Source organism: Sarcophilus harrisii, chromosome 4, assembly GCF_902635505.1.
Source record: "Sarcophilus harrisii chromosome 4, mSarHar1.11, whole genome shotgun sequence".
NCBI classification, from domain to species: domain Eukaryota; kingdom Metazoa; phylum Chordata; class Mammalia; order Dasyuromorphia; family Dasyuridae; genus Sarcophilus; species Sarcophilus harrisii.
Genome location: NC_045429.1, coordinates 320,797,750 through 320,818,574, shown reverse-complemented (window position 1 = coordinate 320,818,574; position 20,825 = coordinate 320,797,750). Strand labels below are relative to the sequence as shown.

Sequence of the window (20,825 nt, the reverse complement as noted above, 5' to 3'; positions counted from 1 at the left end):
TTTATAAAAAGAAAAGTAAACAAATTACCTCTTCCCATACTTAGATGAAAGGGCTTAGGTTATGCATGTAGAATTATGGAATTGAGTGCTTCGTTTTTTTCATTATGGACCAATCAACTTTGTGCCAGTACATTGTGTGTACTCCACAATATTAATGGATCACATTAGTCCCTTTTTTTTGCTTTTGAGCAACAAAATCACACAAAACTATTTGCCTTGATTAGATATTTGCAATATGTTTTCTGTCATTATGAAAGTAAGAACACATTTTTAAATTATAATTTTATATTTAGTTGTAATCTTTTTTACACTCAGGGATAAATTACTAGAATTGATGCTAAATCATTTTCCCTTCAAGCAAAATATTTTGGTTATTTAATCTTCCATATATATCCATCTATACACACACATACACACATCTAATGGTCATATAAATTTCTCCTTTGCCCTTTACCAGTTCAGATCCGAACTTGCAGGAGGAGAAGAGAGAGGAGGAAACTAATGGTGTTTTTATTTGAAATTATTATTGAATTTTAATTCATCCAACACTACTCATTTTGAGGATATTTCATATGGTAGGTCAGGTTGTCTGGAAACTTCCATGGCATTATCTTATTTACCAGCAAATACCAGTAGGTAGATTTTCCCACAGTTGATATAAGAAGAGAACATGGTCAAAAGGCAGTTACCACAGATTTTAGAAAGTGGAAATGGATCTTAGAGATCATCTCCCTATCCATAGTTAACAAATATTTATTAAGCACTTACCTATGCTAAGTACTGGGGATACAAATATGAAAAAAAAAGGACAATCCCTATTGTCTAAGAATTTACAATATAATGGAGAGAAGGAAGTTGAGGAGTAGGGCCGGTATCCAGTTTAGAAGCATGCTTTAGTCAGTCAGAGAAGTCCCAAAACTGAGTTCCCAGGTGAGAATAAAAAGAATCTGAGCTGAACATTTTCCTTAAATGGAGATTTGAAATTCTTGCTCCCACCTTCCAAAACAGAAGCATGGGGTAGAGTACCAAGGCTAATGACATTTTGCAGGATAGTGACATCATCTCATTAATTAGCTTCTTTGTGGCATGGTGAAGATCAGTCCCAAAGTAGTATAGCTTCCACTAAGAAATCTATGAAGCAGTTGCTGCAGCTACACTGGCAACTGCAAAAACTATGCAAAATATGTGAGATCCTAATCTCTTACCTATAGAAAACACAACATTTTTATGAGTGTAGTGTGATATTTTGCTTGTTTTATGAAAAAAAATTAAAAACTAGGAAGACTTACATGAATTTATATGCACTTAGATAAACAGAGTGAAAAAAATTTACATATCATATATCATTTAATTCCATTGCTTTCATAGGTTACACTTTGTTCAGCCATTCTCCAATTGACTGGCACTCATTTTGTTTCCACTTCTCTGGCTGCTATTAAAAAATTTTGTGCCCATGGCTCTTTATCCTCAGTGTTTGATATTTTGGGTGTTTGCATGTAGTAGTGGTATTCCTTGGTCAAAAAGTATGCCCCATTTAGTGACTTTGGGAACATAATTCTAAATTACTTTCCAAGAATATTAGTTCATAGTTACTAATAAGTCGTTTGGGCATATTGTTTTGCTTTTAATTTCAACTACAGTCTTCCTTCAATATCATGGGAGTTAGGGGTTACAGGATCCCTGCGAATGTGAAAAACACCAAATACTCTAGTCTCCATTATAAACCTTTATTATTTAAAAAATTCTGACCATATATATTTAACACAAAAAAAAGTATAGCCAGGTGAGAAATTCAAAACCTTCACCCACCTCATATTGGGAATGATGAGAATGAGGCCTTAAGAAATTATGAATTGCCCAAAGAATGTACAGTGATGATAACCTACTTTTTCCACGACCCTAATATAAGTCAGATTTTCTTACTACTTAATTTCACTCCATCACCAACCTAACAGTCCCTTATCCTAACCTTGCATTTAAAGATTTTACTCTGCTCTAGGGAGATAAAATTCTTGTAACTTACGTTTAAAGTTTCAGGAAGAATGATTACTTAATTCTATTACTTTGCTATTGCTACGTGTTCTTTTTTTTGGGGAAAGAACATTTATTCCTCCCAGGAAGGAGAACAGAACACCTTTTTTTTTTTTTTTTTTTAAGTCATTTTGAAACTTGATAGAAGAATTGTTGGGTTTTTTTTTTAATTTTTAAAGATTTGTGAGACTGACAAAGAATGTACATTTCTCATCACCATATGGTACTTTTGCAAAAATTGGCTATGTATGGCATAGAGAATTGCAGGTAAATGTATAAAAGCAAAACTACCAAACACTCTTTACAATCCATAATTCACTAAAAATGGTAAGGTAATCATCATGATGGCACAATATGCCAAAATTTCTGAATTGCCCCAAAGCAGTCTATAGAAGAATTATGTCACTAAAGTCATATATGAAGAAAATAGAAGAGGATTAATGAGTTGAATATACTTTTCTAAATAAATTTTGTCATAATTCAGTATTTTTTTTTTCTCCTTCCCAATCTCCCCACCTTTAAAAAAGGGAAGGGAGTCCTTTCAAGGATTTTTATAATACTGAGTTTAAGTACAAATCATTCCACTCGTTCAGTGCACTTCACTTTGCATTAGTAAGGTATACATTTCCATGTTTCTGGGAACATGATTTTTCTGAATTTTTCTGAAAACATTCCTTTCATTATATATAACAGCACAATAGTGTTCCTTTATATTTATATACCACAATATGTTCAGCTATTCCTCATTTGATTAGTATCTTTATTTTCCAGATTTTTGCTACTATATAATAAATGTTTATGTATGTATTAGTTGTTTCCCTGTTTCTGTCTTTGGGAGTAAATGCATAATAATATTATCACTGGGCAACCAGGTGGCACAGTGGATAGAGTGCTGGGCCTAAAGTCAGGAAGACTCTTTTCTCTGCCATTAGACACTTATTTGCATGACTTTGGGCACACAAATCACTTAATCCTGTTTGACTTGGTTTCCTCAACTGTTAAATGAGTTGGAGAAAGAAATGGGAAAACTATTCTAGTATCTCTGCCAAGAAAACCCCAGATGGAGTCATGAAGAGTCAGATATGACTGGGAAGGAGGAAAAAAAAAAAACCACTAAACAACAATGATATTTCTGGATAATTAGGCACAATTGAACAACTTTTAGGACGTTGTTCCAAAGTACTTTCCACATAGCCTGAACCTTCATAGTTCTAGTAGTTCATTAAATGTACTTGTTTTTTCCCTCAGCCCCTCCAATATTTGCCATTTTCCTTTTTATTTTTTTGCAATTTGACTTAATCTGTTGGATTTGAGGTGGAACTTCAGAATTGCTTTAATTTGCTTCTCTAATTATTGGTGATTTCAAGGATTTTTTTCCCCCATTGAGAATTGCCCATTCATATATTTGACCATTTGTCAATTGGGAAATGCCTTTTTCTTATAAATTTAAATCAGTGAATATATCTTGCACATAAGACCTTTATCAAAAAAAACGTAATTGTTAAAACACACACACACACACCCCAGTTGTTTTCCTTTCTAATCTTAGTTGCATTGGTTTTGTTTATGTAAAATTTTTAAATTTTATGTAATTAAAATCACCAATTTTGTCTTCTGTGATTCTGTGCATTCCTTGTTTTGGTCTAAGTCATATATCCATTTAAATTTTATTTTGTTATAAGATGGGAGTTATTGGTCTAAATATAAATTCTATTAGCCTGCTGTTCAGCTTTCCAAGTAGTTTTTTTTTTTTCCTTCAAATACTAAGTTCTTTTTCAGTAGCTGGGTTCTTTGAAATTATCATTAGTAGGCTAATTCATTTACTTTGTATATTATGTATCTAAGTTTTCACTGATTGTTCTCACTATTCCTCACTTGTCCTTCCACTATTCCTAACCAGTATTAAATCATTATGATGCTTTGTAATTTAGCTTAAGATCTGGGACTGGTAGGAACTCTTCATTCCCACTGTTTGTTTTAAATAAGATTGTTGTTTTAGTTATGTTGTCTGAACCTATCCATGAACAATTAACATTTATCCAGTTGTTTAGCTCTTTTTTTTTTCCCTGTAGTGTTTTGTAGTTGTATTCATATAGTTTTCCATGTATCTTGGTAAGCAGACTTGGAGGTATTTTTTAAAATTTTGTACTTATTTTAAATGGAATTTTTCTTTCTTTTTGAATATGTATTTTTAAAAATTAGCCAGTAAAAATTACCAGTTTGGTAAACTGGAAATATGCACAAAAGAGGAAATCTTGAAAATTAGAAGAAAAAAATAAATGAATTAAGAGACCAGAAAGATTTTAGGACTGATAAAAATAAAAGCTTGTACTTTGAGAAGACTGACAAAAACTTTAGCCAACTGATCAAAGGGAAATGAAAATGAAACCAATAAAAAAAATTGAACGTGAATTCAGCAGGACAACTAGAAGAAACGAGAATAACCAGAATCTGCTGTGCACAGTTATATGCCAGCAAACTGAGAACACAAAAGAAAATATAAAATACATAAAGAAAACAGCAAAGAGAAATTGTAAATAATCCATTCACAAAAAAATTACATGGAACTAGCTGTAAGGGAATTATGAAAGAAAAATACTCTCCAGTCCTGACTTATTCACAATAAAATTGTTTAAAATGTTAAAGGACAATTCAAAATCTCAAAAGTTGAGATAGAAAATACTATAACATACTCCTCTTGTGAGATAAATTCCTAAAACAAGGAATAATAAATCAATAAAAGAAAATTATAGAATGATGTCATTTATTAATATTGATTTAATTTGCTTAGAACAAAAATTCTATCGAATAGATTATAGGAATTTATCCAAAAATTTATTCATTGTGACCAAATTGGATTGTGTCAGAGCTTCAAGGATTGCTTGACATTAGGAAAACAGCCAACATTACCATATTAACAAATAAAAAATCCTGAAATTAATGATTATTTGGTCTGCAGTGTTTGTCCAGATTATGTAGCCTTAAAGAATTAATGACAAATAGAAGAAATATCACACAATTGTCCTATTCATTTGAAAATAAAACACATTTTGATATGTACTATGAAAGATTAGCCAAGAAAGAGAGAAATTGGTATGGGGTTAGGTACCCACAGGTATGGGGTAAATTGGGTAAGAATCTGTGAAAAGGCTGGTATTTGAGCAGGGCCTTAAGGTTACATAGATTTGGAAGAGATTAAGAAGAGAGGAGAACAGTATTCTAGGTAAGTGGAATGCTATCCTATCCATAAAAGTGCAGATGCAGGCTCTCCTATTTGGGAAAGAGTGACTAGACCATTTTTGCTGTGTGGACATAATAGGAGATTGGGAATTTGGGAAAATGTTAGAAACAAAAATTATGCCAGTCTAGACAAAGCATTTTGGATTTTATAAGATATATAATGAAGAGATAGTCTAGGTTTTTGAGCTAGGAAATAACATGGTAATAACCACTACCCTAGTTTAGGTATGTTCTAATAGTTCATGACTCTTCTAATAACTTCTCTGTTCATTTCTTTGACTCAAGTGTCTCCCTATTTCAAATTACTCGTCATATTGATGCCAAAGTGATTTTCCTAAAGTGCAATTTAGGCTATGTTAACTACTTCCTTAATTAGTAAATTCCAATGGTTTCATAATACTTCTAGGCTTAATTATAATTCCTCTGTTTGGTATTTAAAGTTCTTTATAATCTGTCTTGATCTTATCTTTAGGATCAAGACTTTATTACATATCAATAATAATAACAACAATGACACCTTTTATATAGAGTTTATTATATACCCAGCACCTTGCGAAGACCTTTACAATTATTATTTCTTTTTCTTTTTTTGTTTTTTAAGAGAAAAGGATTTATTTTTAAATATTAAACATGATAGAAATATGTTAAATCCAATTTATGCATACATATTTATACAATTGTCGTGCCACACAAGAGAAAATGTGAAGCAAAATAAAATGCAAGCAAACAACAGCAAAGAGTGAAAATGCTATGTTGTGAACCACACTCAGCTCCCACAGTCCTCTCTCTGGGTGTAGACGGCTCTCCTCATTACTGAACAATTGGAATTGGTTTTAATCATCTCATTGTTGAAGAGAGCCACGTCCATCAGAATTGATCATCATATAATTTTGTTGTTGCCATGTACAATGATCTCTTGGTTTTGCTCATTTCACTTATCAGTTCATGTAAGTCTCTCCAGACCTCTCTGAAATCATCTACAGTTATTATTTCATAAGATCTTCACAACATCCTTAAGAGGTAGATGCTATTATTATCCTCTTTTTACAACTGATGAAACTGAGGCAAACAAGGATTAAGACTTGCCCAAAGTTGCACAATTAACAAGTCTTAAGGTTGCATTCGAACTAAGGTCTTACTTATTTCAAGTGTGCCTAAACTCTCCATCCACTGCGCCACACAGCTGCCATATTATATATATAATTTATATATTACATTTATTTTATATATATATCACATTTTCTTTGGTGTAGCCAGTCCAGAATCACACATAACACTATTTAACATCTTTGTGCCTCTTCACTGATGATTCAACCCCAAATTACTGTTAAATCTCTGCTTTGCATATGAGTTTATATTCCTATCAATGTTCTTATTGTCTGCCTCACAGTACCTGGCATATAGTAAGCAATTAAGAAATGCTTGTTGATTGGTGATGAAAACAATATTGAAAGAAGATTAATTTAATTTTGATGTATTAAATGTGCTTGAGGGGATGAGCCTGCAAGCCAGAACACTTGTTGAAAGAATTAAAATAAGTGATAGTTTAAAGAAGTAATGATTTATCTTCATTTTCTATTTTTATGGGTGGTTTCTTTCTTGGAGGGGAAAAAAGGACCTATTTATTTTTAGACTATATTCTTTTTATTTATAAATAAAATGATTAATTACTCACCAAAAATAAGTAATGATTTAGTTAGCTCTACCTTTATTCACTCAAGCAGCAAATAGTATTAAGTACCTGCTGTGTGCCAACCATTATGCTAGGCTCTGAAGATATAGATATAAAGAAATAAACTTTTTTTTACTTCCAAGAAAAATAAATATTATGAGGACAGACAACAGATTCATACATGAATGTGTAAAGAATTGATATAAACATAAATACAAATAAATATAAGATAATTAAATACAAGGTAGTTATGGTACTGACAGTTTCCTGGAAGACCAGAAAAGATTTCATTTAGAAGTTGGTACATGAGCTGTGTCTTGAATGAAGAAAGGGATTTTTTGAAGTAGAAATGAGAAAGGAAATGTATTCTAGGTATGATGGGCAGCCATTAAATTGAAAAGGCATGGAAATGGTAGATGAAGTACTTTGCGTGAGAAGCAGGAAAACAAGGCCAATTTGGCTGTATTAAGGAGTAGTACATGAATAGTGAAGTTGGAGTGATAGATTTGGGCCGAGTTGTGACAGGCTTTAAAACCTAAGCAGATTTGTTTCTGGAGGCAATGAAGAGTTATTTCCACAAAGAAAATGGTAATGATTAACATGGATGTGAGCACAGATTTATTTACTAGACATCATAACTATCATTTCTGTGCTCACCATTTCAATTTCTGATTAAACCATTATCATTGAAAGCTCTTGAGATAAGACTTCCTGGTCAACTGTTTTTAGTCCTGTGGGATCTACTCTATAAGCAAGATGATCTATCTATTATCTCTTTACTGCTATATGACTACTGCATTAATATTATCCCAGCTATTTGTGCCAAAAACAAAATCACAACAATAAGCAAGGTAGACAGCCAAATGGCAGCATTAAGAAAGGGGAACACAGGTTTAAGAACAAACTATTCTTTTCAGTATTATTATTTTTTATAAGTGTATTTTTTAATGCCAGAAATACTATGAGCCAGGGACTATAGTTATTTGGTGTTGGTTACATGTGTTTCATTGGAAGCCTCAAAACTTATTCATCAGATCACAAGTTTCAGTACATGATTTTTTTTTAATGCTGTCTGATACTCACTTTTGTTCGTTACTTTTAATTCAGCATCTGATATGTTCTGGACATTAGTAATAAAAAGATAAGTGGATTTACCTCTTTCAGAAACTTAGATTCAAGAGGCTTAGGTTATTGCATGTAGAATTATGGAATCGAGCACTTCATTTTTTCATTGTGGACCAGCCAACCTTGTACTACTCTAACATTGCATGTCCTCTGCAATGTTCTGCCTTGAATTTATATCTTTTCTATAATGTCACTCTTAATGAACTTATCAACTACCATAGATGCAGTTTATCTCTGTGAAGATAACTTCACAGACATATACATACAGTTCCAAACTCCTAAGCTTCACTCCTACATTACCAGTTCCTGTTGGAATCTCTACCTAAATATCCCATACCCATTTTAGATTCTAATGTCCAAAGTAGAATACATTAGTCCCTTCTCAAGTCTTCCTTCACCTTAAACCAGAACAAAACAAAAAACTCAGCAACATTTTTTCTAAATATTCCCATTTCTTTTGAGAATACCACTGTCTTATCTAAATGTACAATCTGTCACACTTAAGTTCTCTCCTTTATCTGCCATGTCCATGTCGGTTGCTGTCTTTTAACATGTCTTGCCTAGAGTGTTGAATGACCTACTGATTGTCTCTTTATTCTATATTGCTTCCCACTCCAATCCATCCAGCATAAATTGGCAAAGCGATTATTCAAGTGCACTACATTCTAATCAAGCTGGCACTTCATTGCCTGTCTCTGTTCTTCTTTAATAGCGTCCCTTGTGTCCAAAATGGACTCTCTCCTCTGCCCCTCTCAGAATCTTATTTTCATTAAGATTCAAGCACAACCTTCCTATTTTTCCCATATGGTAGCATGATTCCCCTGAAACTTTTATATGTTTTCTATGGGTCTATATGTGTTTATATTGTCCCTCCAGCAAGATTGTAAACTCCTTGATTATAATGACAGTTTTATTTTGTCTTTGTGCCTAAATGGCAAATACATGTTTCATAATACTTGTTAATGAATTAACGTGCAGTGTTCCTAAATTGAGGGAGAGGGAGTCCTAGAGTTTTAGAGAAAACTTTTAACTAACATTAAAAAGATGCCCTCACATTAATGCATTGTTGATGGAATTGTGAAATAATCCAACAATTCTGAAGAGTAATCTGGAACTATGCCAAAGGGCTGTAAAACTGTGCATGCCCTTTCACCCAGCAGTGCCCTTACTGGATCTGTATCTCAAGGAAATCTTAAAGGAGGGGAAAGGACCCACATATGCAAAAATGTTTGTGGCTGCTCTTTTTATGGTACCAAAGCATTGTAAAATGAGTAGATGCCCATCAATTAGGAAATGGCTGAACAAGTTGTGGTATATGAAGATAATGGAAATTATTGTTCTATTAAAAAGTGATAAAAAAAAAAAAAGCTGATTTTAGAAAGGCCTGGAAAGATTTCCATAAACTAATGTAGAGTGAAACAAGCAGAACCATGAATAAATACATTGTACACAATAACAGCAAGAACATGAGATGGTCAACTATGAAAGGCTTGATTCTTCTCAGTAGTTCAGTGATCTGGAGCAATCTCAATAGACTTTAAATAGAAAATGCCTTCTATATCCAGAAAAAGAACTAAGAAGACTGAATGTAACACATGCTATATTCACTTGCTTTTTTTGTTTGTTTATTTTTCCCATGGTTTTTCCCTTTGCTCTGATTTTTCTCTCCCAGCATGATTCATAAAAATAAATAAATTTGCTAGGGGAAAAAAAAAAAAGATACCCTCTCTGATTTCACATAATATAAGGAATTAATCTAAAGTGGACCTACCCAGTATTTCTATTACACCTAGTATGGTATTCCAATAATTGACAGATATAAAAGGTTAATTCTCTATGATTTATAATCTGATTGTTGACTTTCTTAAAGGTTTGGAAATATCCAAACCAAGTGACTTCTTCAGATTTTTTCCTATTAAATATTTTGTGAAAAATTTTCTCTTTATAGGGTGAAAATAGGGGAAAGAAAGTAATTACTAATTCTATAATTCAATGAATTTTGGAATGGATGTCAAAGGAGTAATTCAATTAATGAGTTGATTCCTATTTCTTCAAACCTATCAACTGTAAGTTGAGTACAAATATAATAACTAAAAATATAGTTCCATCTTTTTTTATTTTTTTTCCTTCTATGTTTCTCTGTAAATAGTTCACTATACATGGATTTTCCTTCAAAATCTCTTTAAATCTTAGTGTATGTCTTAAATACTTGAATATTTTGAATTACAGTAGTATGTGTACTATATGAATTCACTCCCAAAAGCACTTTTATTTGTAGCTAGAATAATAAATTAAAATCCAGTTTATGTTTTTCAGTTTTGTTTAGCAGTTCTATATAAATGTATAAAGTTTCTGCATAGAACTAATATTAAGTTGAATCAAAAGAAACCCTCTTTTAAGCCTATTTAGTTTAAATTTTTGACAATTCTAAGTATGCTTCTTTAAGGTACTCTTGATAAAAACTGTCTAAGAACAGTTGCCTTTTGGAGTTGTGAATTGATCCAACTATTCTGGAGACCAGCTTGGAACTATGCCAAAGGGCTATCAAATTGTACATACTCTGATTCAGCATTGTCTCTACTTTATGATCCCAAAGAGATCATAAAGGAGGAAGAAAAAAACCATATGTGCAAAAATGTTTTGTAGCAGCCTTTTGTGTAGTGACATGAAACTGGAAACTGAGTGGATGCCGATCAGTTGGAGAATGGCTGAATAAGTTATGGTATGTGAATGTTGTGGAATATTGTTGTTCTATAGGAAATGTTCAGCAGGATGATTTCAGAAAGGCCTAGAGAGATTTATGTGAACTAATGCTAAGTGAAGTGAATAGAACCAAGAGAACACTGTACACAACAACAAGAAGATTATGGGATGATCATCTCTGATGGAGTTGATGGCTCTTTTCAACAATAAGGTTATTCAGGCCAATTCTAATAGAGTTATGATGGAGAGAGCCATGTGCATCCAAAAGAGGAACTATGGGGACTGAATGTGGATCACAGAATAGTATTTTCACCTTTTTTTTTTTTTTTTTTTTTGCTTGCTTTTTCCTTTTTCTCATCTTTTCTACCCTTTCTGTTCTGATATTTCTTGTGCAGCATTTAAATTTGGAAATATGTATAGAAGAATTGTATATATTTAACCTATATTGGATTACTTGCTGTCTAGGAGAGAGGACAGGTAGAAAAATTTGGAACACAAGATTTTGCAAGGGTAAATGTTGACAACTATCTTTGCATATATTTTGAAAATAAAAAGCTATTAGTTGCTTTTATCTGAGTATATTCTTGACATTTAGCCCATGGATCAAAGTTCAATGGAATTAACCTTTGTAAAAAATCAATTCTCTTCTCACTCCCTTGCCTGCCGGATCTATTAGTGGCTGAACGGTAATAACTTCTAATGCATATGTGTCTTATACAAAGGAAAGGAACAGTTGTGTAGGAGGCTACTCCAAAATAACCTTAAAGATCAAAATTCTAAGTCAAGGTGTTGTGTTTTAACTATCATTGAAAAAATATCTCGATGTGAGCTGAGATATCCCCTTTTGTATAGAGGAGAGAAGCTTTTTGGATTTCAGAGGGACATGGGGATATTGTCATGATCAGATATTGAAAAGTAGAAAGTGTTTAATGTTATTTTCAATAAGGAGAATTTTATTTCTGGAAAGGGATTTTCTCTTAGTATAGTGATGTGAAGTAGTCAGTGGCCAAAATTTGTAAAGTACATCTGTATCATTCCCTGTTTTTCTTCCTTCCTCTGCATCTTTTCAGTAGTGTGAAAAGATTATTTCTTTTTTTGCTGAGGCAATTGGAAGATTATTTCTTCTCAAAAGAATTTTAAGAACCTTGAAAGGCTTCTCTTCTCATGTGAAGTTGTCATATAAGTCAGTTTTTGTAATAAGGTAGATTTGATGCTCTTATGATTTTGATATTTTGCCTTTTCTGCAGATAGAAATCTTCTTGATTTATTATCCACTGTTGACTATTTTAATTATTACCTGCAAAATGTCTAGAGCTTTTTAGTCTCATGTCTTGATCAAACAGCTTTTTATTTAAGGGGCTTTGTATTAGCCAGTACTGAGTAACTTTAGGAAAACTTGGAGTTAAGAGTAGAAAATACAATTGTTCTGGCATATTAACTGAAAATATTCCATACAGTTTGTAAAAGTGAGAGAAAATTAGTTTGTTAATCTAGGCCATACATCCATAAAACTGGCATAAATAAGTAGGTAGTCCATAAACTTTTTCTTGCAAGGAAATTGTGAAACAATTGTGAAACAACAAATCTAATGGTGTTGTTCTGTGTTAATCCCATTTGAAAAGGAATTGTACTTTGAAATAAAATCACATCATACACTTGCTTTATAGACCCATCATTGTTTACATTTGTTCTCTCTCTCTCTCTCTCTCACACACACACACACACACACACACAATTTAAGTATATTTTATTAGTCATTACATTTAAACTCAACTATTTTGTTTAATAATTGGGTTTGTTTGTTTGTTTTTTAACTGGGTGGAGAGGTAACCTCAGAGTTAGAAAGACCTGGCCTTATATCTTGCTTCTCATATATATACTGGTTATGTGACTGAGCAAGTCACTGAATTTCTTAATTGTTACAGGCAATTCTCTAAAACTGTGTTGCTGAACATGAGAGCAAGTGTTTCCTTTCTGGGTACATACACACCACAACTACAGACTAAAAAAAGTGGAGGGGAAAATATATGTATAGTTTACAAGTATTATCTCATTGGAGCCTCACAACAAACCTGTAAGAGAGGTAATTATATAGTTATCCCCATGTTATGTCAGAAAAGTGAGATAAACAGATTAAGTGACTTGCCCAGAATCACACAACTAATGTCTGGATTTGATCTCATTTTTTCCTCACTTCAGGCCCAATGTTTTATTCACTACCCCACCTAGGTCCCTCTTTATTATTCAACAAAGATGTAAAATGACTTCTTGACTTTTTCAGTGCCAACACTGTCATAATTTGCTTCCTTTAGTAACTTGAAAAAACAATCCTATGAAATCAAAATATCTTATACATTGTCAGGCATAGGTGATGTAAAAAGGTTGCAGTGACGCTTTAGTGGATGTGGGCATGGGGTTCTCATGTAGGAAATTTAGCTCCCACAGGTCACAAATTAGGGTGAGCGCATTGTGTATAGAGAGCCTTTACAAATGAGGTCATAGAGTTTAGCTGTAGCTGATGGAAGAACTATTACTCACTAGCCACAGTAAACTCCAGCCAAACTACCTCAGTGCCTTTAATAGCCCCAGTTCCAGATTAAAATGGCAGTAAAAAGCCCTAGAACCTGGGGCAAAGTTTAAAACACCACCCTATGATCTTCCACAGCTTCACCTACTATATCTCTAGCCCTTCCCTCAAGGGATACTTTTCTTTGTGAAGCTTGCATTTGTAGATGTTGGGGTGTTCACAATATTCTTTTGTTCTCACCCATGGAAATCAGGGACCCTTCCTCTCCACCACATTTCTGAAAAATGTAATGTTTCCCCTCTCTAAAGGCAGTTTATTTGTCCTCCAGTTATTATTATTAAATCATTCTAGTAAGGATTCTGTGGCCATCACATTTAATTTATAACAAAGGGTATTAAATTGATAGCAATGAAAAGGACAATGGGTAGTACTTTTTTTTTTTCTGGATCACTATAGACCTCATGAGACAGAAGAGATTTCTCTTCTTTTTCTTTACCTCTATTCTGAAAGGTACTAAATTGTGATGACCACTAGCACTCAGGATACTTTAGAATCAGTCAGACTCAGGATAAGCAAAAGTTGTTAATCTTCATTCTTTGTGGATGTGAGAGGAATGGTTGTAAGAATCTGGTCAGGAGTTGCTCTCTTTCTTACTCCACCCTTTTATCCCTCCTCATCTCTCTCTACACCAACAGATCAAGCTGCACAGAATGGTGGGGCAGGCCATTTTCCAAGCAAATGCTAATAAGAGTATTGTCCAATTGGTAATTACCCTTGAATGCTTGCTTGTCTAAACCTCAGTGCATCTGCTCAGTTTTAGCTCTTTACATCTCCCACTTTCTTTTGTTTTAGAACACAGGTGGTACGCCATCCCTGACCTCTCAGGGAAGTGAGAGTGCCCAAGGGGAGGCGATCACGCCTCCCCTGACTTCTCAGGAAGGGAGGTGAAAACACTAAAAAGGAGATGGTCACTCCCTCCCTGACATCTCAGGAAGAGAGATGAAAAGCACCAAAGGGAAGTGGGGATTGCTAGCATGTTTCTGAGCTGAAGGGTCTTATTAGAAACAGGTATGCACAAATCCATGAGCATGGGAGGTATTATACAAGCACATAGCAATAACGCACAGGCTATTAATGATGATTCTCCCCACAGTCATTGTAGGCTCAATGTGGTGTGACAAACATGAATTGTACCTGCAAGTAGTGATATAACAAACAATATGAATCAACATGGTATTGTTAAAGATTTCCAGAAGTCCTAGAAGGAGGGTATGTAAACAACAGTCACACATATGCCTTCTTCAGCAGCCAAGAGATAGTCCAAAACCAATCTATTGTCCATTGCTTCATGTGTCAGGGAATCCAATGATTCCAGCAGATTTTGAAGTCCTGCAACAGTTTTATCATTTCTCAGAAAATCCAATGATTCCTGAGGGCTTTCAAGTCCTACAACAGTCTTATCATGTCTCAGAGAATCCAGTGATTCCTGAGGGTTTTCAAGTTTTCAATGCTTTTCTTATTGGAGTAAGAGCAGGAGCAACATACATTTGACACATCATACTAGGGTTGTTTTTCATTACCCATGGCAAAACTGGCCATTTATATCTTTTATAGGGCTCAGCTAAGTTAACGCTGGGCACTTAAAAGGCAAATCTTTTCATATCCTCCTTATTTAGAGAGATAGAATAGAAATAATCCTTAATGTCTATAACCCAAAGAGGCCATTCTCTAGGCAATTGAGTAGGAGGTGGAAGCCCAGGCTGAAGATTTCCCATAGTTTCCATCTGTTCATTTACCTTTCTTAAATCAGTCAACATCCTCCATTTTCCAGATTTCTTTCTTACAACAAATACTGGGGAATTCCAAGGACTTAGAGAAGGTTGTAAGTGTCCTTGGTCAAGTTGCTCCTGTATTATATTTAATAAGGCCTGAATTTTATCTCTGTCTAAGGGCCACTGTTCTATCCACACTGGTGTATCAGTTTTCCATTGGACAGGAACAGATTAAAGTGTTGGCAGGTCTTCAGCAACAGTCCTGCCTAAAAAAACCAAAGTACTCATTTTTAATCCTAATTGTTGTAAAATGTCTCTTTCCCACAGATTGATAGGGATTTTTTCAACTATAAAAGGAATAAAAATTCCTGTTTCACCTGCAAAAGTCCATCTCAAAGGGGTAATACTTACTTCAGCTGCTATTGATCCTCCTACACCAGACATGAGGGTGTCTGCTTTAATCTTTGACCAGTGACTGGGCCACTTGGCACCTCTAATGACTGCACCAGTGTCTACCAATCCTTCTAATGGTATGCCATTTATATAGATAGTGAGCATAGGTCGGTCAGCTGTCACAGCTGCTGTCCAGTATATTCCTGGATTTTGTTACTTGGAGTCAGAATCTGGGCAACTATCACCAGATTGCTTATTAGGAGTCTTTATTAGTAAATCTGATGCTACAAGTAGTAGACGCATTGTCTAACATATTAGTGACTGGGATATTATCTACACATTCACCAGTTTCCCACATCAGTGTATGGATGTTTTGTACTTAACTCTCAGTAGGTGAAATGGTCAAGCCTATTGATCCATAGGCTGGAGAGGAACAGATTTCACTTCTCCAGGGGGTATCTCAGTTGTCCCAGCTGCATACAACTCTATTCTCCCCAATTGTAATCCCTTTCTCCCATCAGATGGCTTCCTGGCTGATTGGTCATGTCTGGCTGGGCACTGGACTTCTAGGCACTCTCTGGGTGTAGCCTCAGCTGCCATCATGCCCCTAGTGTTTTTTGCCTGGGGCCCTGGAGGTGGGCCCCTCATCTCGTTTCCCTGAATCAATCTATATTCTGAGGCCCAATGGAAGCCTCTGTTGCATTTTGGACATGGGGTATTGGGTCTTGTTCTCCCACCCTGTTTTCTTACTCTGTCTCTGTGCCAGCATTGAACTTTCAGATGCCCTACATTACCACATTGAAAGCATTGACGAATATCTCTGGAAGTCCCTTGCCAGAAGGGACCCTGTCTTCCCGTGTTGGGATCTTGGGATGTCTGCATCATACACTGTGGCACAGCATCTTATGATCTCATCTAAAGGAGCATCCTTGTGTAGTCTTAGTATAATTCTTCTACAAACCTCATTAGCATTTTCTTTAGCAAGTTGCCTTATCAAAATGTCTGTTACTGTATTTTCACCATTAGTTCATGTGATGGCTGTCTGCAAATGTCCCACAAAATCAGCAAAGGGTTCATTTGGCCCTTGTATAATTTTTGTGAAGGCCTCACTCTTGTTGTTTTTATTATGGAGAGAAGCCCATATTTTGACAGCAGCAGCAGCAATTTAATCATATGCTGCTGTGAAATTTCTGCATAATAAGAACCTATACCTGTTAGTCACAGGTGACTGAAATATTAACTCCACTTTTACTATTTTGTTGGGCTTGTATCATACAGAGCTCACTATATTCAGAATGCCACAAGTTTTGTCCAGGTTCTAAGCATACCCTTGATATAGATTTCCAATCATTAGGGGTTAAGACTTCATAAGCCAAATTCTGTGATAACATCTTAACATAAGCTGATATAGCCCCATAAAGAGTGCAAGCGTTTTTCAGGTCTTTGAGGATTTCTCTGTCAAAAGGAGTATATATTCTACTTTCTTGACCTGAAGAGTAAAACTGTTGAATCACAGGATATATATGTAGTTTTAACTCACCCATATCCTTCCTTTCCTCTGTGGCCTTAAGTACTGTCTTTTGCAATCTACTCATAGGAAGGGGTGGTTGCCGGGGTGTGGGGAGGAGGGGGGGAGTGAGGTGCTGGTGGTGTCACTGTCCCTCCCACTACTCTTCATCTCTCCATCCCAGAAGGTGGAGTTGATGGGGTTGTGTCAATTATCTGCTTTGTAGGCAGGGTTGAAGCTGCCTGGTGAGATGGAAAATCACCATACCCTTGAACCTCACTTAAATCTCCATGCCCTGTGGGGATATGGTCATTAAACTGTTCTTTGTCTTTGTTCTCTTTTTCCTCACACTTTCTCCTCTGGCTGTTCTGAAAATTTTTCTTTTTTCTATAACTTGCAGGATTTTTTAAGGCCAATTGTATTATGTTGCGTATATATAGAATGTTTCTTTGGAAATTGACTCCGAACCATTATCATTATAATATTCACATAGTTGATCTCCTACAAGTTTTCAATTAACTAGCCCTATCTTTTTCATTGAAGAACCCAGGGCACATACGTTCTAATGTATCCAGGAATCCATCAATCTGCTCCCAAGTCATAAATAAACCCTGTCTCTTTATCAGTCTGAGTATGCTTCCTGCAGATCTAATTTGGGGGGTGGGGTTGGGGGTGTCATTTTGTGTAATGGGCTGAAACTGAGCAGATGCACTGAGGTTCTGCCCCATTTCAGCTAGAAAAGATTACTAGTTTAGCCATTAACAAAGTAAGTTTGTTTGTCTATTAAACAAACTTTCTGTCTATTTTGTCTGTTTGTCTATTAAAATACTCACTCAATTTCCTGGTCTCTGGAGACTTCTTCAGTGAAAGTAGGGTCCTTGGTTTCATGATGGGCGCCAAATGTGATGACCTCGTTATCACCCAGGATATAAGTGCAAAACACTACATATTATGCCTAACTTTTTCTAATATGTTGGTTAGTTTGACTGAAATTTTTTCATTGCTTATTCTTTTTATGAGAAATGTATTTCTGGGAGGGGAAAAGATATAGTGGAAAATATAGGTGATATGAAAATAATAAATTGATTTTTAAAATGTATTTGGAGACAGAAGAAACCATCAAGTCCTCAGAAGCAATTAAAATCTAAAAAGGTCTTGACATAATCTCTACTGCTAGTTGGACATTCCACTGTGTCTGCCTTTTGCTATTCTCATGTAGTCTTTCTTTTCCATCTCCTTTTTATCTTATTTTTCATTTTAAAAGCCACTCAATGGGTTTTTTTAAAAAAATTATTATATTTATTGCCAACTAGAGTTCCTTTTTGGGAGGGAGGGGGACTGTTAGTGAATAATTTCAGTATGTCAGTTTTTGCTTAGAAACTCTTGTTCCACTTCCACGGTGAACTTGTTAGTTTTAAACTTCAAAAGTTCAGGATTATTTTAGATCCTTAAGATTGTTAGAACTCTGGCTTGTAGTTAACAGGAAAGTTATTGGGACTGCCAACCCAACATCTAGCATTTTCTGTGAAGGAAACCAAATGTCCATGTGTCTATGTTATCTCCAAAGCTACCCATGTTAAGAGGAATATGTGACTAATCTGGTGCCATGTCTTCTTCTTTTTTAGGTATTGAATGAAGAATGTGATCAAAATTGGTATAAAGCAGAACTTAATGGAAAAGATGGCTTCATTCCCAAAAACTACATAGAAATGAAACCACATCCGTAAGTTAAATTCCACTAATTTCTAGTGTCAAATTGACTTACTTTCTCAAGAATGGTTCCTTATATATAGTAGGTACTCAGGTATTTAAGAAATTAGTATGATGGAAGACTCAAAGTTTCTTCGTTAAAGTTTGTACCAAGTAGTTTAAGTGTTTACAACAACTGAAAGAATTTCTTCCACATTTGACTTTTTAAAAAATTTCAAATGTCTCCTAGATTTGTCACTTAACTAGACTAGTAATCCCTTTCACTTTGAGAATTCCTGTTTCTGGTTACTAAAAGATTCAAGTGGCAATAACAGTTGCCTACAAGAAGAAGAACAGGAAGCTAGTAGCAGATAAATTTTCTGCAACTATTAAATGAAAAAGTGTTTATTTTGAGTTTGGAGGAAAGGACAAAAGGAATAGTCACTGAAGCTGAAAATGAACCTTTCAAAATTGAGTCTACAACTTTTTGGAAGAAGTGGTCATTTGGAGACTTTGCAGAGATAGAACTAGATAAGTGTTTACATTTGATGAATCTGTCTCTAAAATTGGTCAGATATACACTAACTAGGTAATACATACAACTTTGTCTCATATCATCCTCAAAAAAAAAAAAAAACCCCACACAAGTACAGTTTATTGTTTGATCTAAAGTTCTTTGTCATTGTGGTTTTAGAACTTTGATAAAAGAAGATATATGTTTTTACACTGGAAAATATTGCATTAACTGGTGTACATGGCTATAAAGCCTGATTCTACTTGAAATTACTTCAGATTGGATGAATGTTTTAAATCATAACATTTAGAAAAGACAAGAAAGGCCAAATCATTTCAGAAGTTCAATTATTCATAGAATTGTGCATAGAATTCATAGAACAAATTCATAGAATTTGTTGAGGAGGAGAGTCATTTAATTCTAATTAGTTTTTTTAATATTACATTTCTAAGAAATTTGGAGGCACATTAAAGTTTTTGACTATAACATATAGCATGCATCATTTCTCTACATATCTACAAGATAATTGGGAACTGTGATCCAGTCATATTCAACCACTTTTGAGCTCTGAAGAATGAAAATTAAGGCCAGCTGGTAGAGCAGTGAATGAAGAGAGCAGTAGGCCTCAAATAATGAAGATTTGAATTCATATCTGCCCTCAGACACTCACTAACTCTGTGAAAACCTGGGCAACCCATATAACTTTTGTCTGCTTCAGGTTTCTCATCTATAAAATGGGTGTAATTATAGCATCTCACTTCCAGGGTTGTTGTGACGATAACATGAGATAACTGTAAAATGCTTAACAAAGTGCCTGCCACCCAAAATAATAAAGTAACTTTGAAATTACCTCAATTTATCATACTCTTAAAAAAAAGTTTTTACACGTCAGAAGTATATAATTTCATTCATGTTTCATATTGCAAGACAGTCTCTATAACTAAAGAGTTTTAAATACAGGATCATTGATAATTTCTGAACTATGATGGAATATTATGTGCTTGGTTTTCTTTCTCTTAGAAAGGAAGGGGCATTTGACAGCAAAGTTTTTAGAATTACAAATTAAACACAGTTTAATTTTAATAAATGAATTAAATGCCTTTTATGCCCAAATTAATTTTCTAGACGGACAACAGTCCTTTTTCTCAGGGAACACACATTCTAATGGGGCAGCAAAGTATAATCTTAAATTAAAGAATGAATGATGGAAGCAAGAAAGATGTCCATTCCAAGCTTTCTTAGAATATTTGAGAACATAGTCATAATAAAGAGACCAGCTATCTCATTTTGCAGATGAGAGAACTGAGGCCTAGAGAAATCAAGTGACCTTCAGATCACTTTGGGAAAGGAGGAATCCAGGAATGCAGATTGAGTATTGTGAAAATAGAATTGAAAAGGAAGTTGTAGATGGATGGAGATGGGACATGGAATGTTCATTGAGAAACTTCTAATCTAGTTTGGTTGTATGTAAAAAGGCATGATGTTTAAAGTAACTCTAGTTGGAGCCAAATTATGAAGTTATTTAAATGCCAAATTGAAAATTTTGAGTTTTAGCCTAGAAGCATTAGAGAGCCATGGAAGATTTTTGAGCAAAGTATGTGTATTTTGCCTGGATATCCCTTTGCCCAGAGAAGTTTGCTTTATACCTCTGT

At 34.5% G+C, this 20,825-nt stretch overlaps 1 protein-coding gene across 2 annotated transcripts in view; it reads left to right on the top strand.

The window, feature by feature from the left end:
• Positions 1 to 20,825, top strand: part of GRB2 (growth factor receptor bound protein 2) — a 92,885-nt gene that overhangs the window by 58,046 nt on the left and 14,014 nt on the right. For both annotated transcript variants that reach the window (XM_031965787.1, XM_031965788.1), the window contains one exon: positions 18,596 to 18,693. In XM_031965787.1, the coding sequence (XP_031821647.1) occupies positions 18,596 to 18,693 (98 nt within the window). The remainder of the gene's footprint in view (positions 1 to 18,595; positions 18,694 to 20,825) is intronic.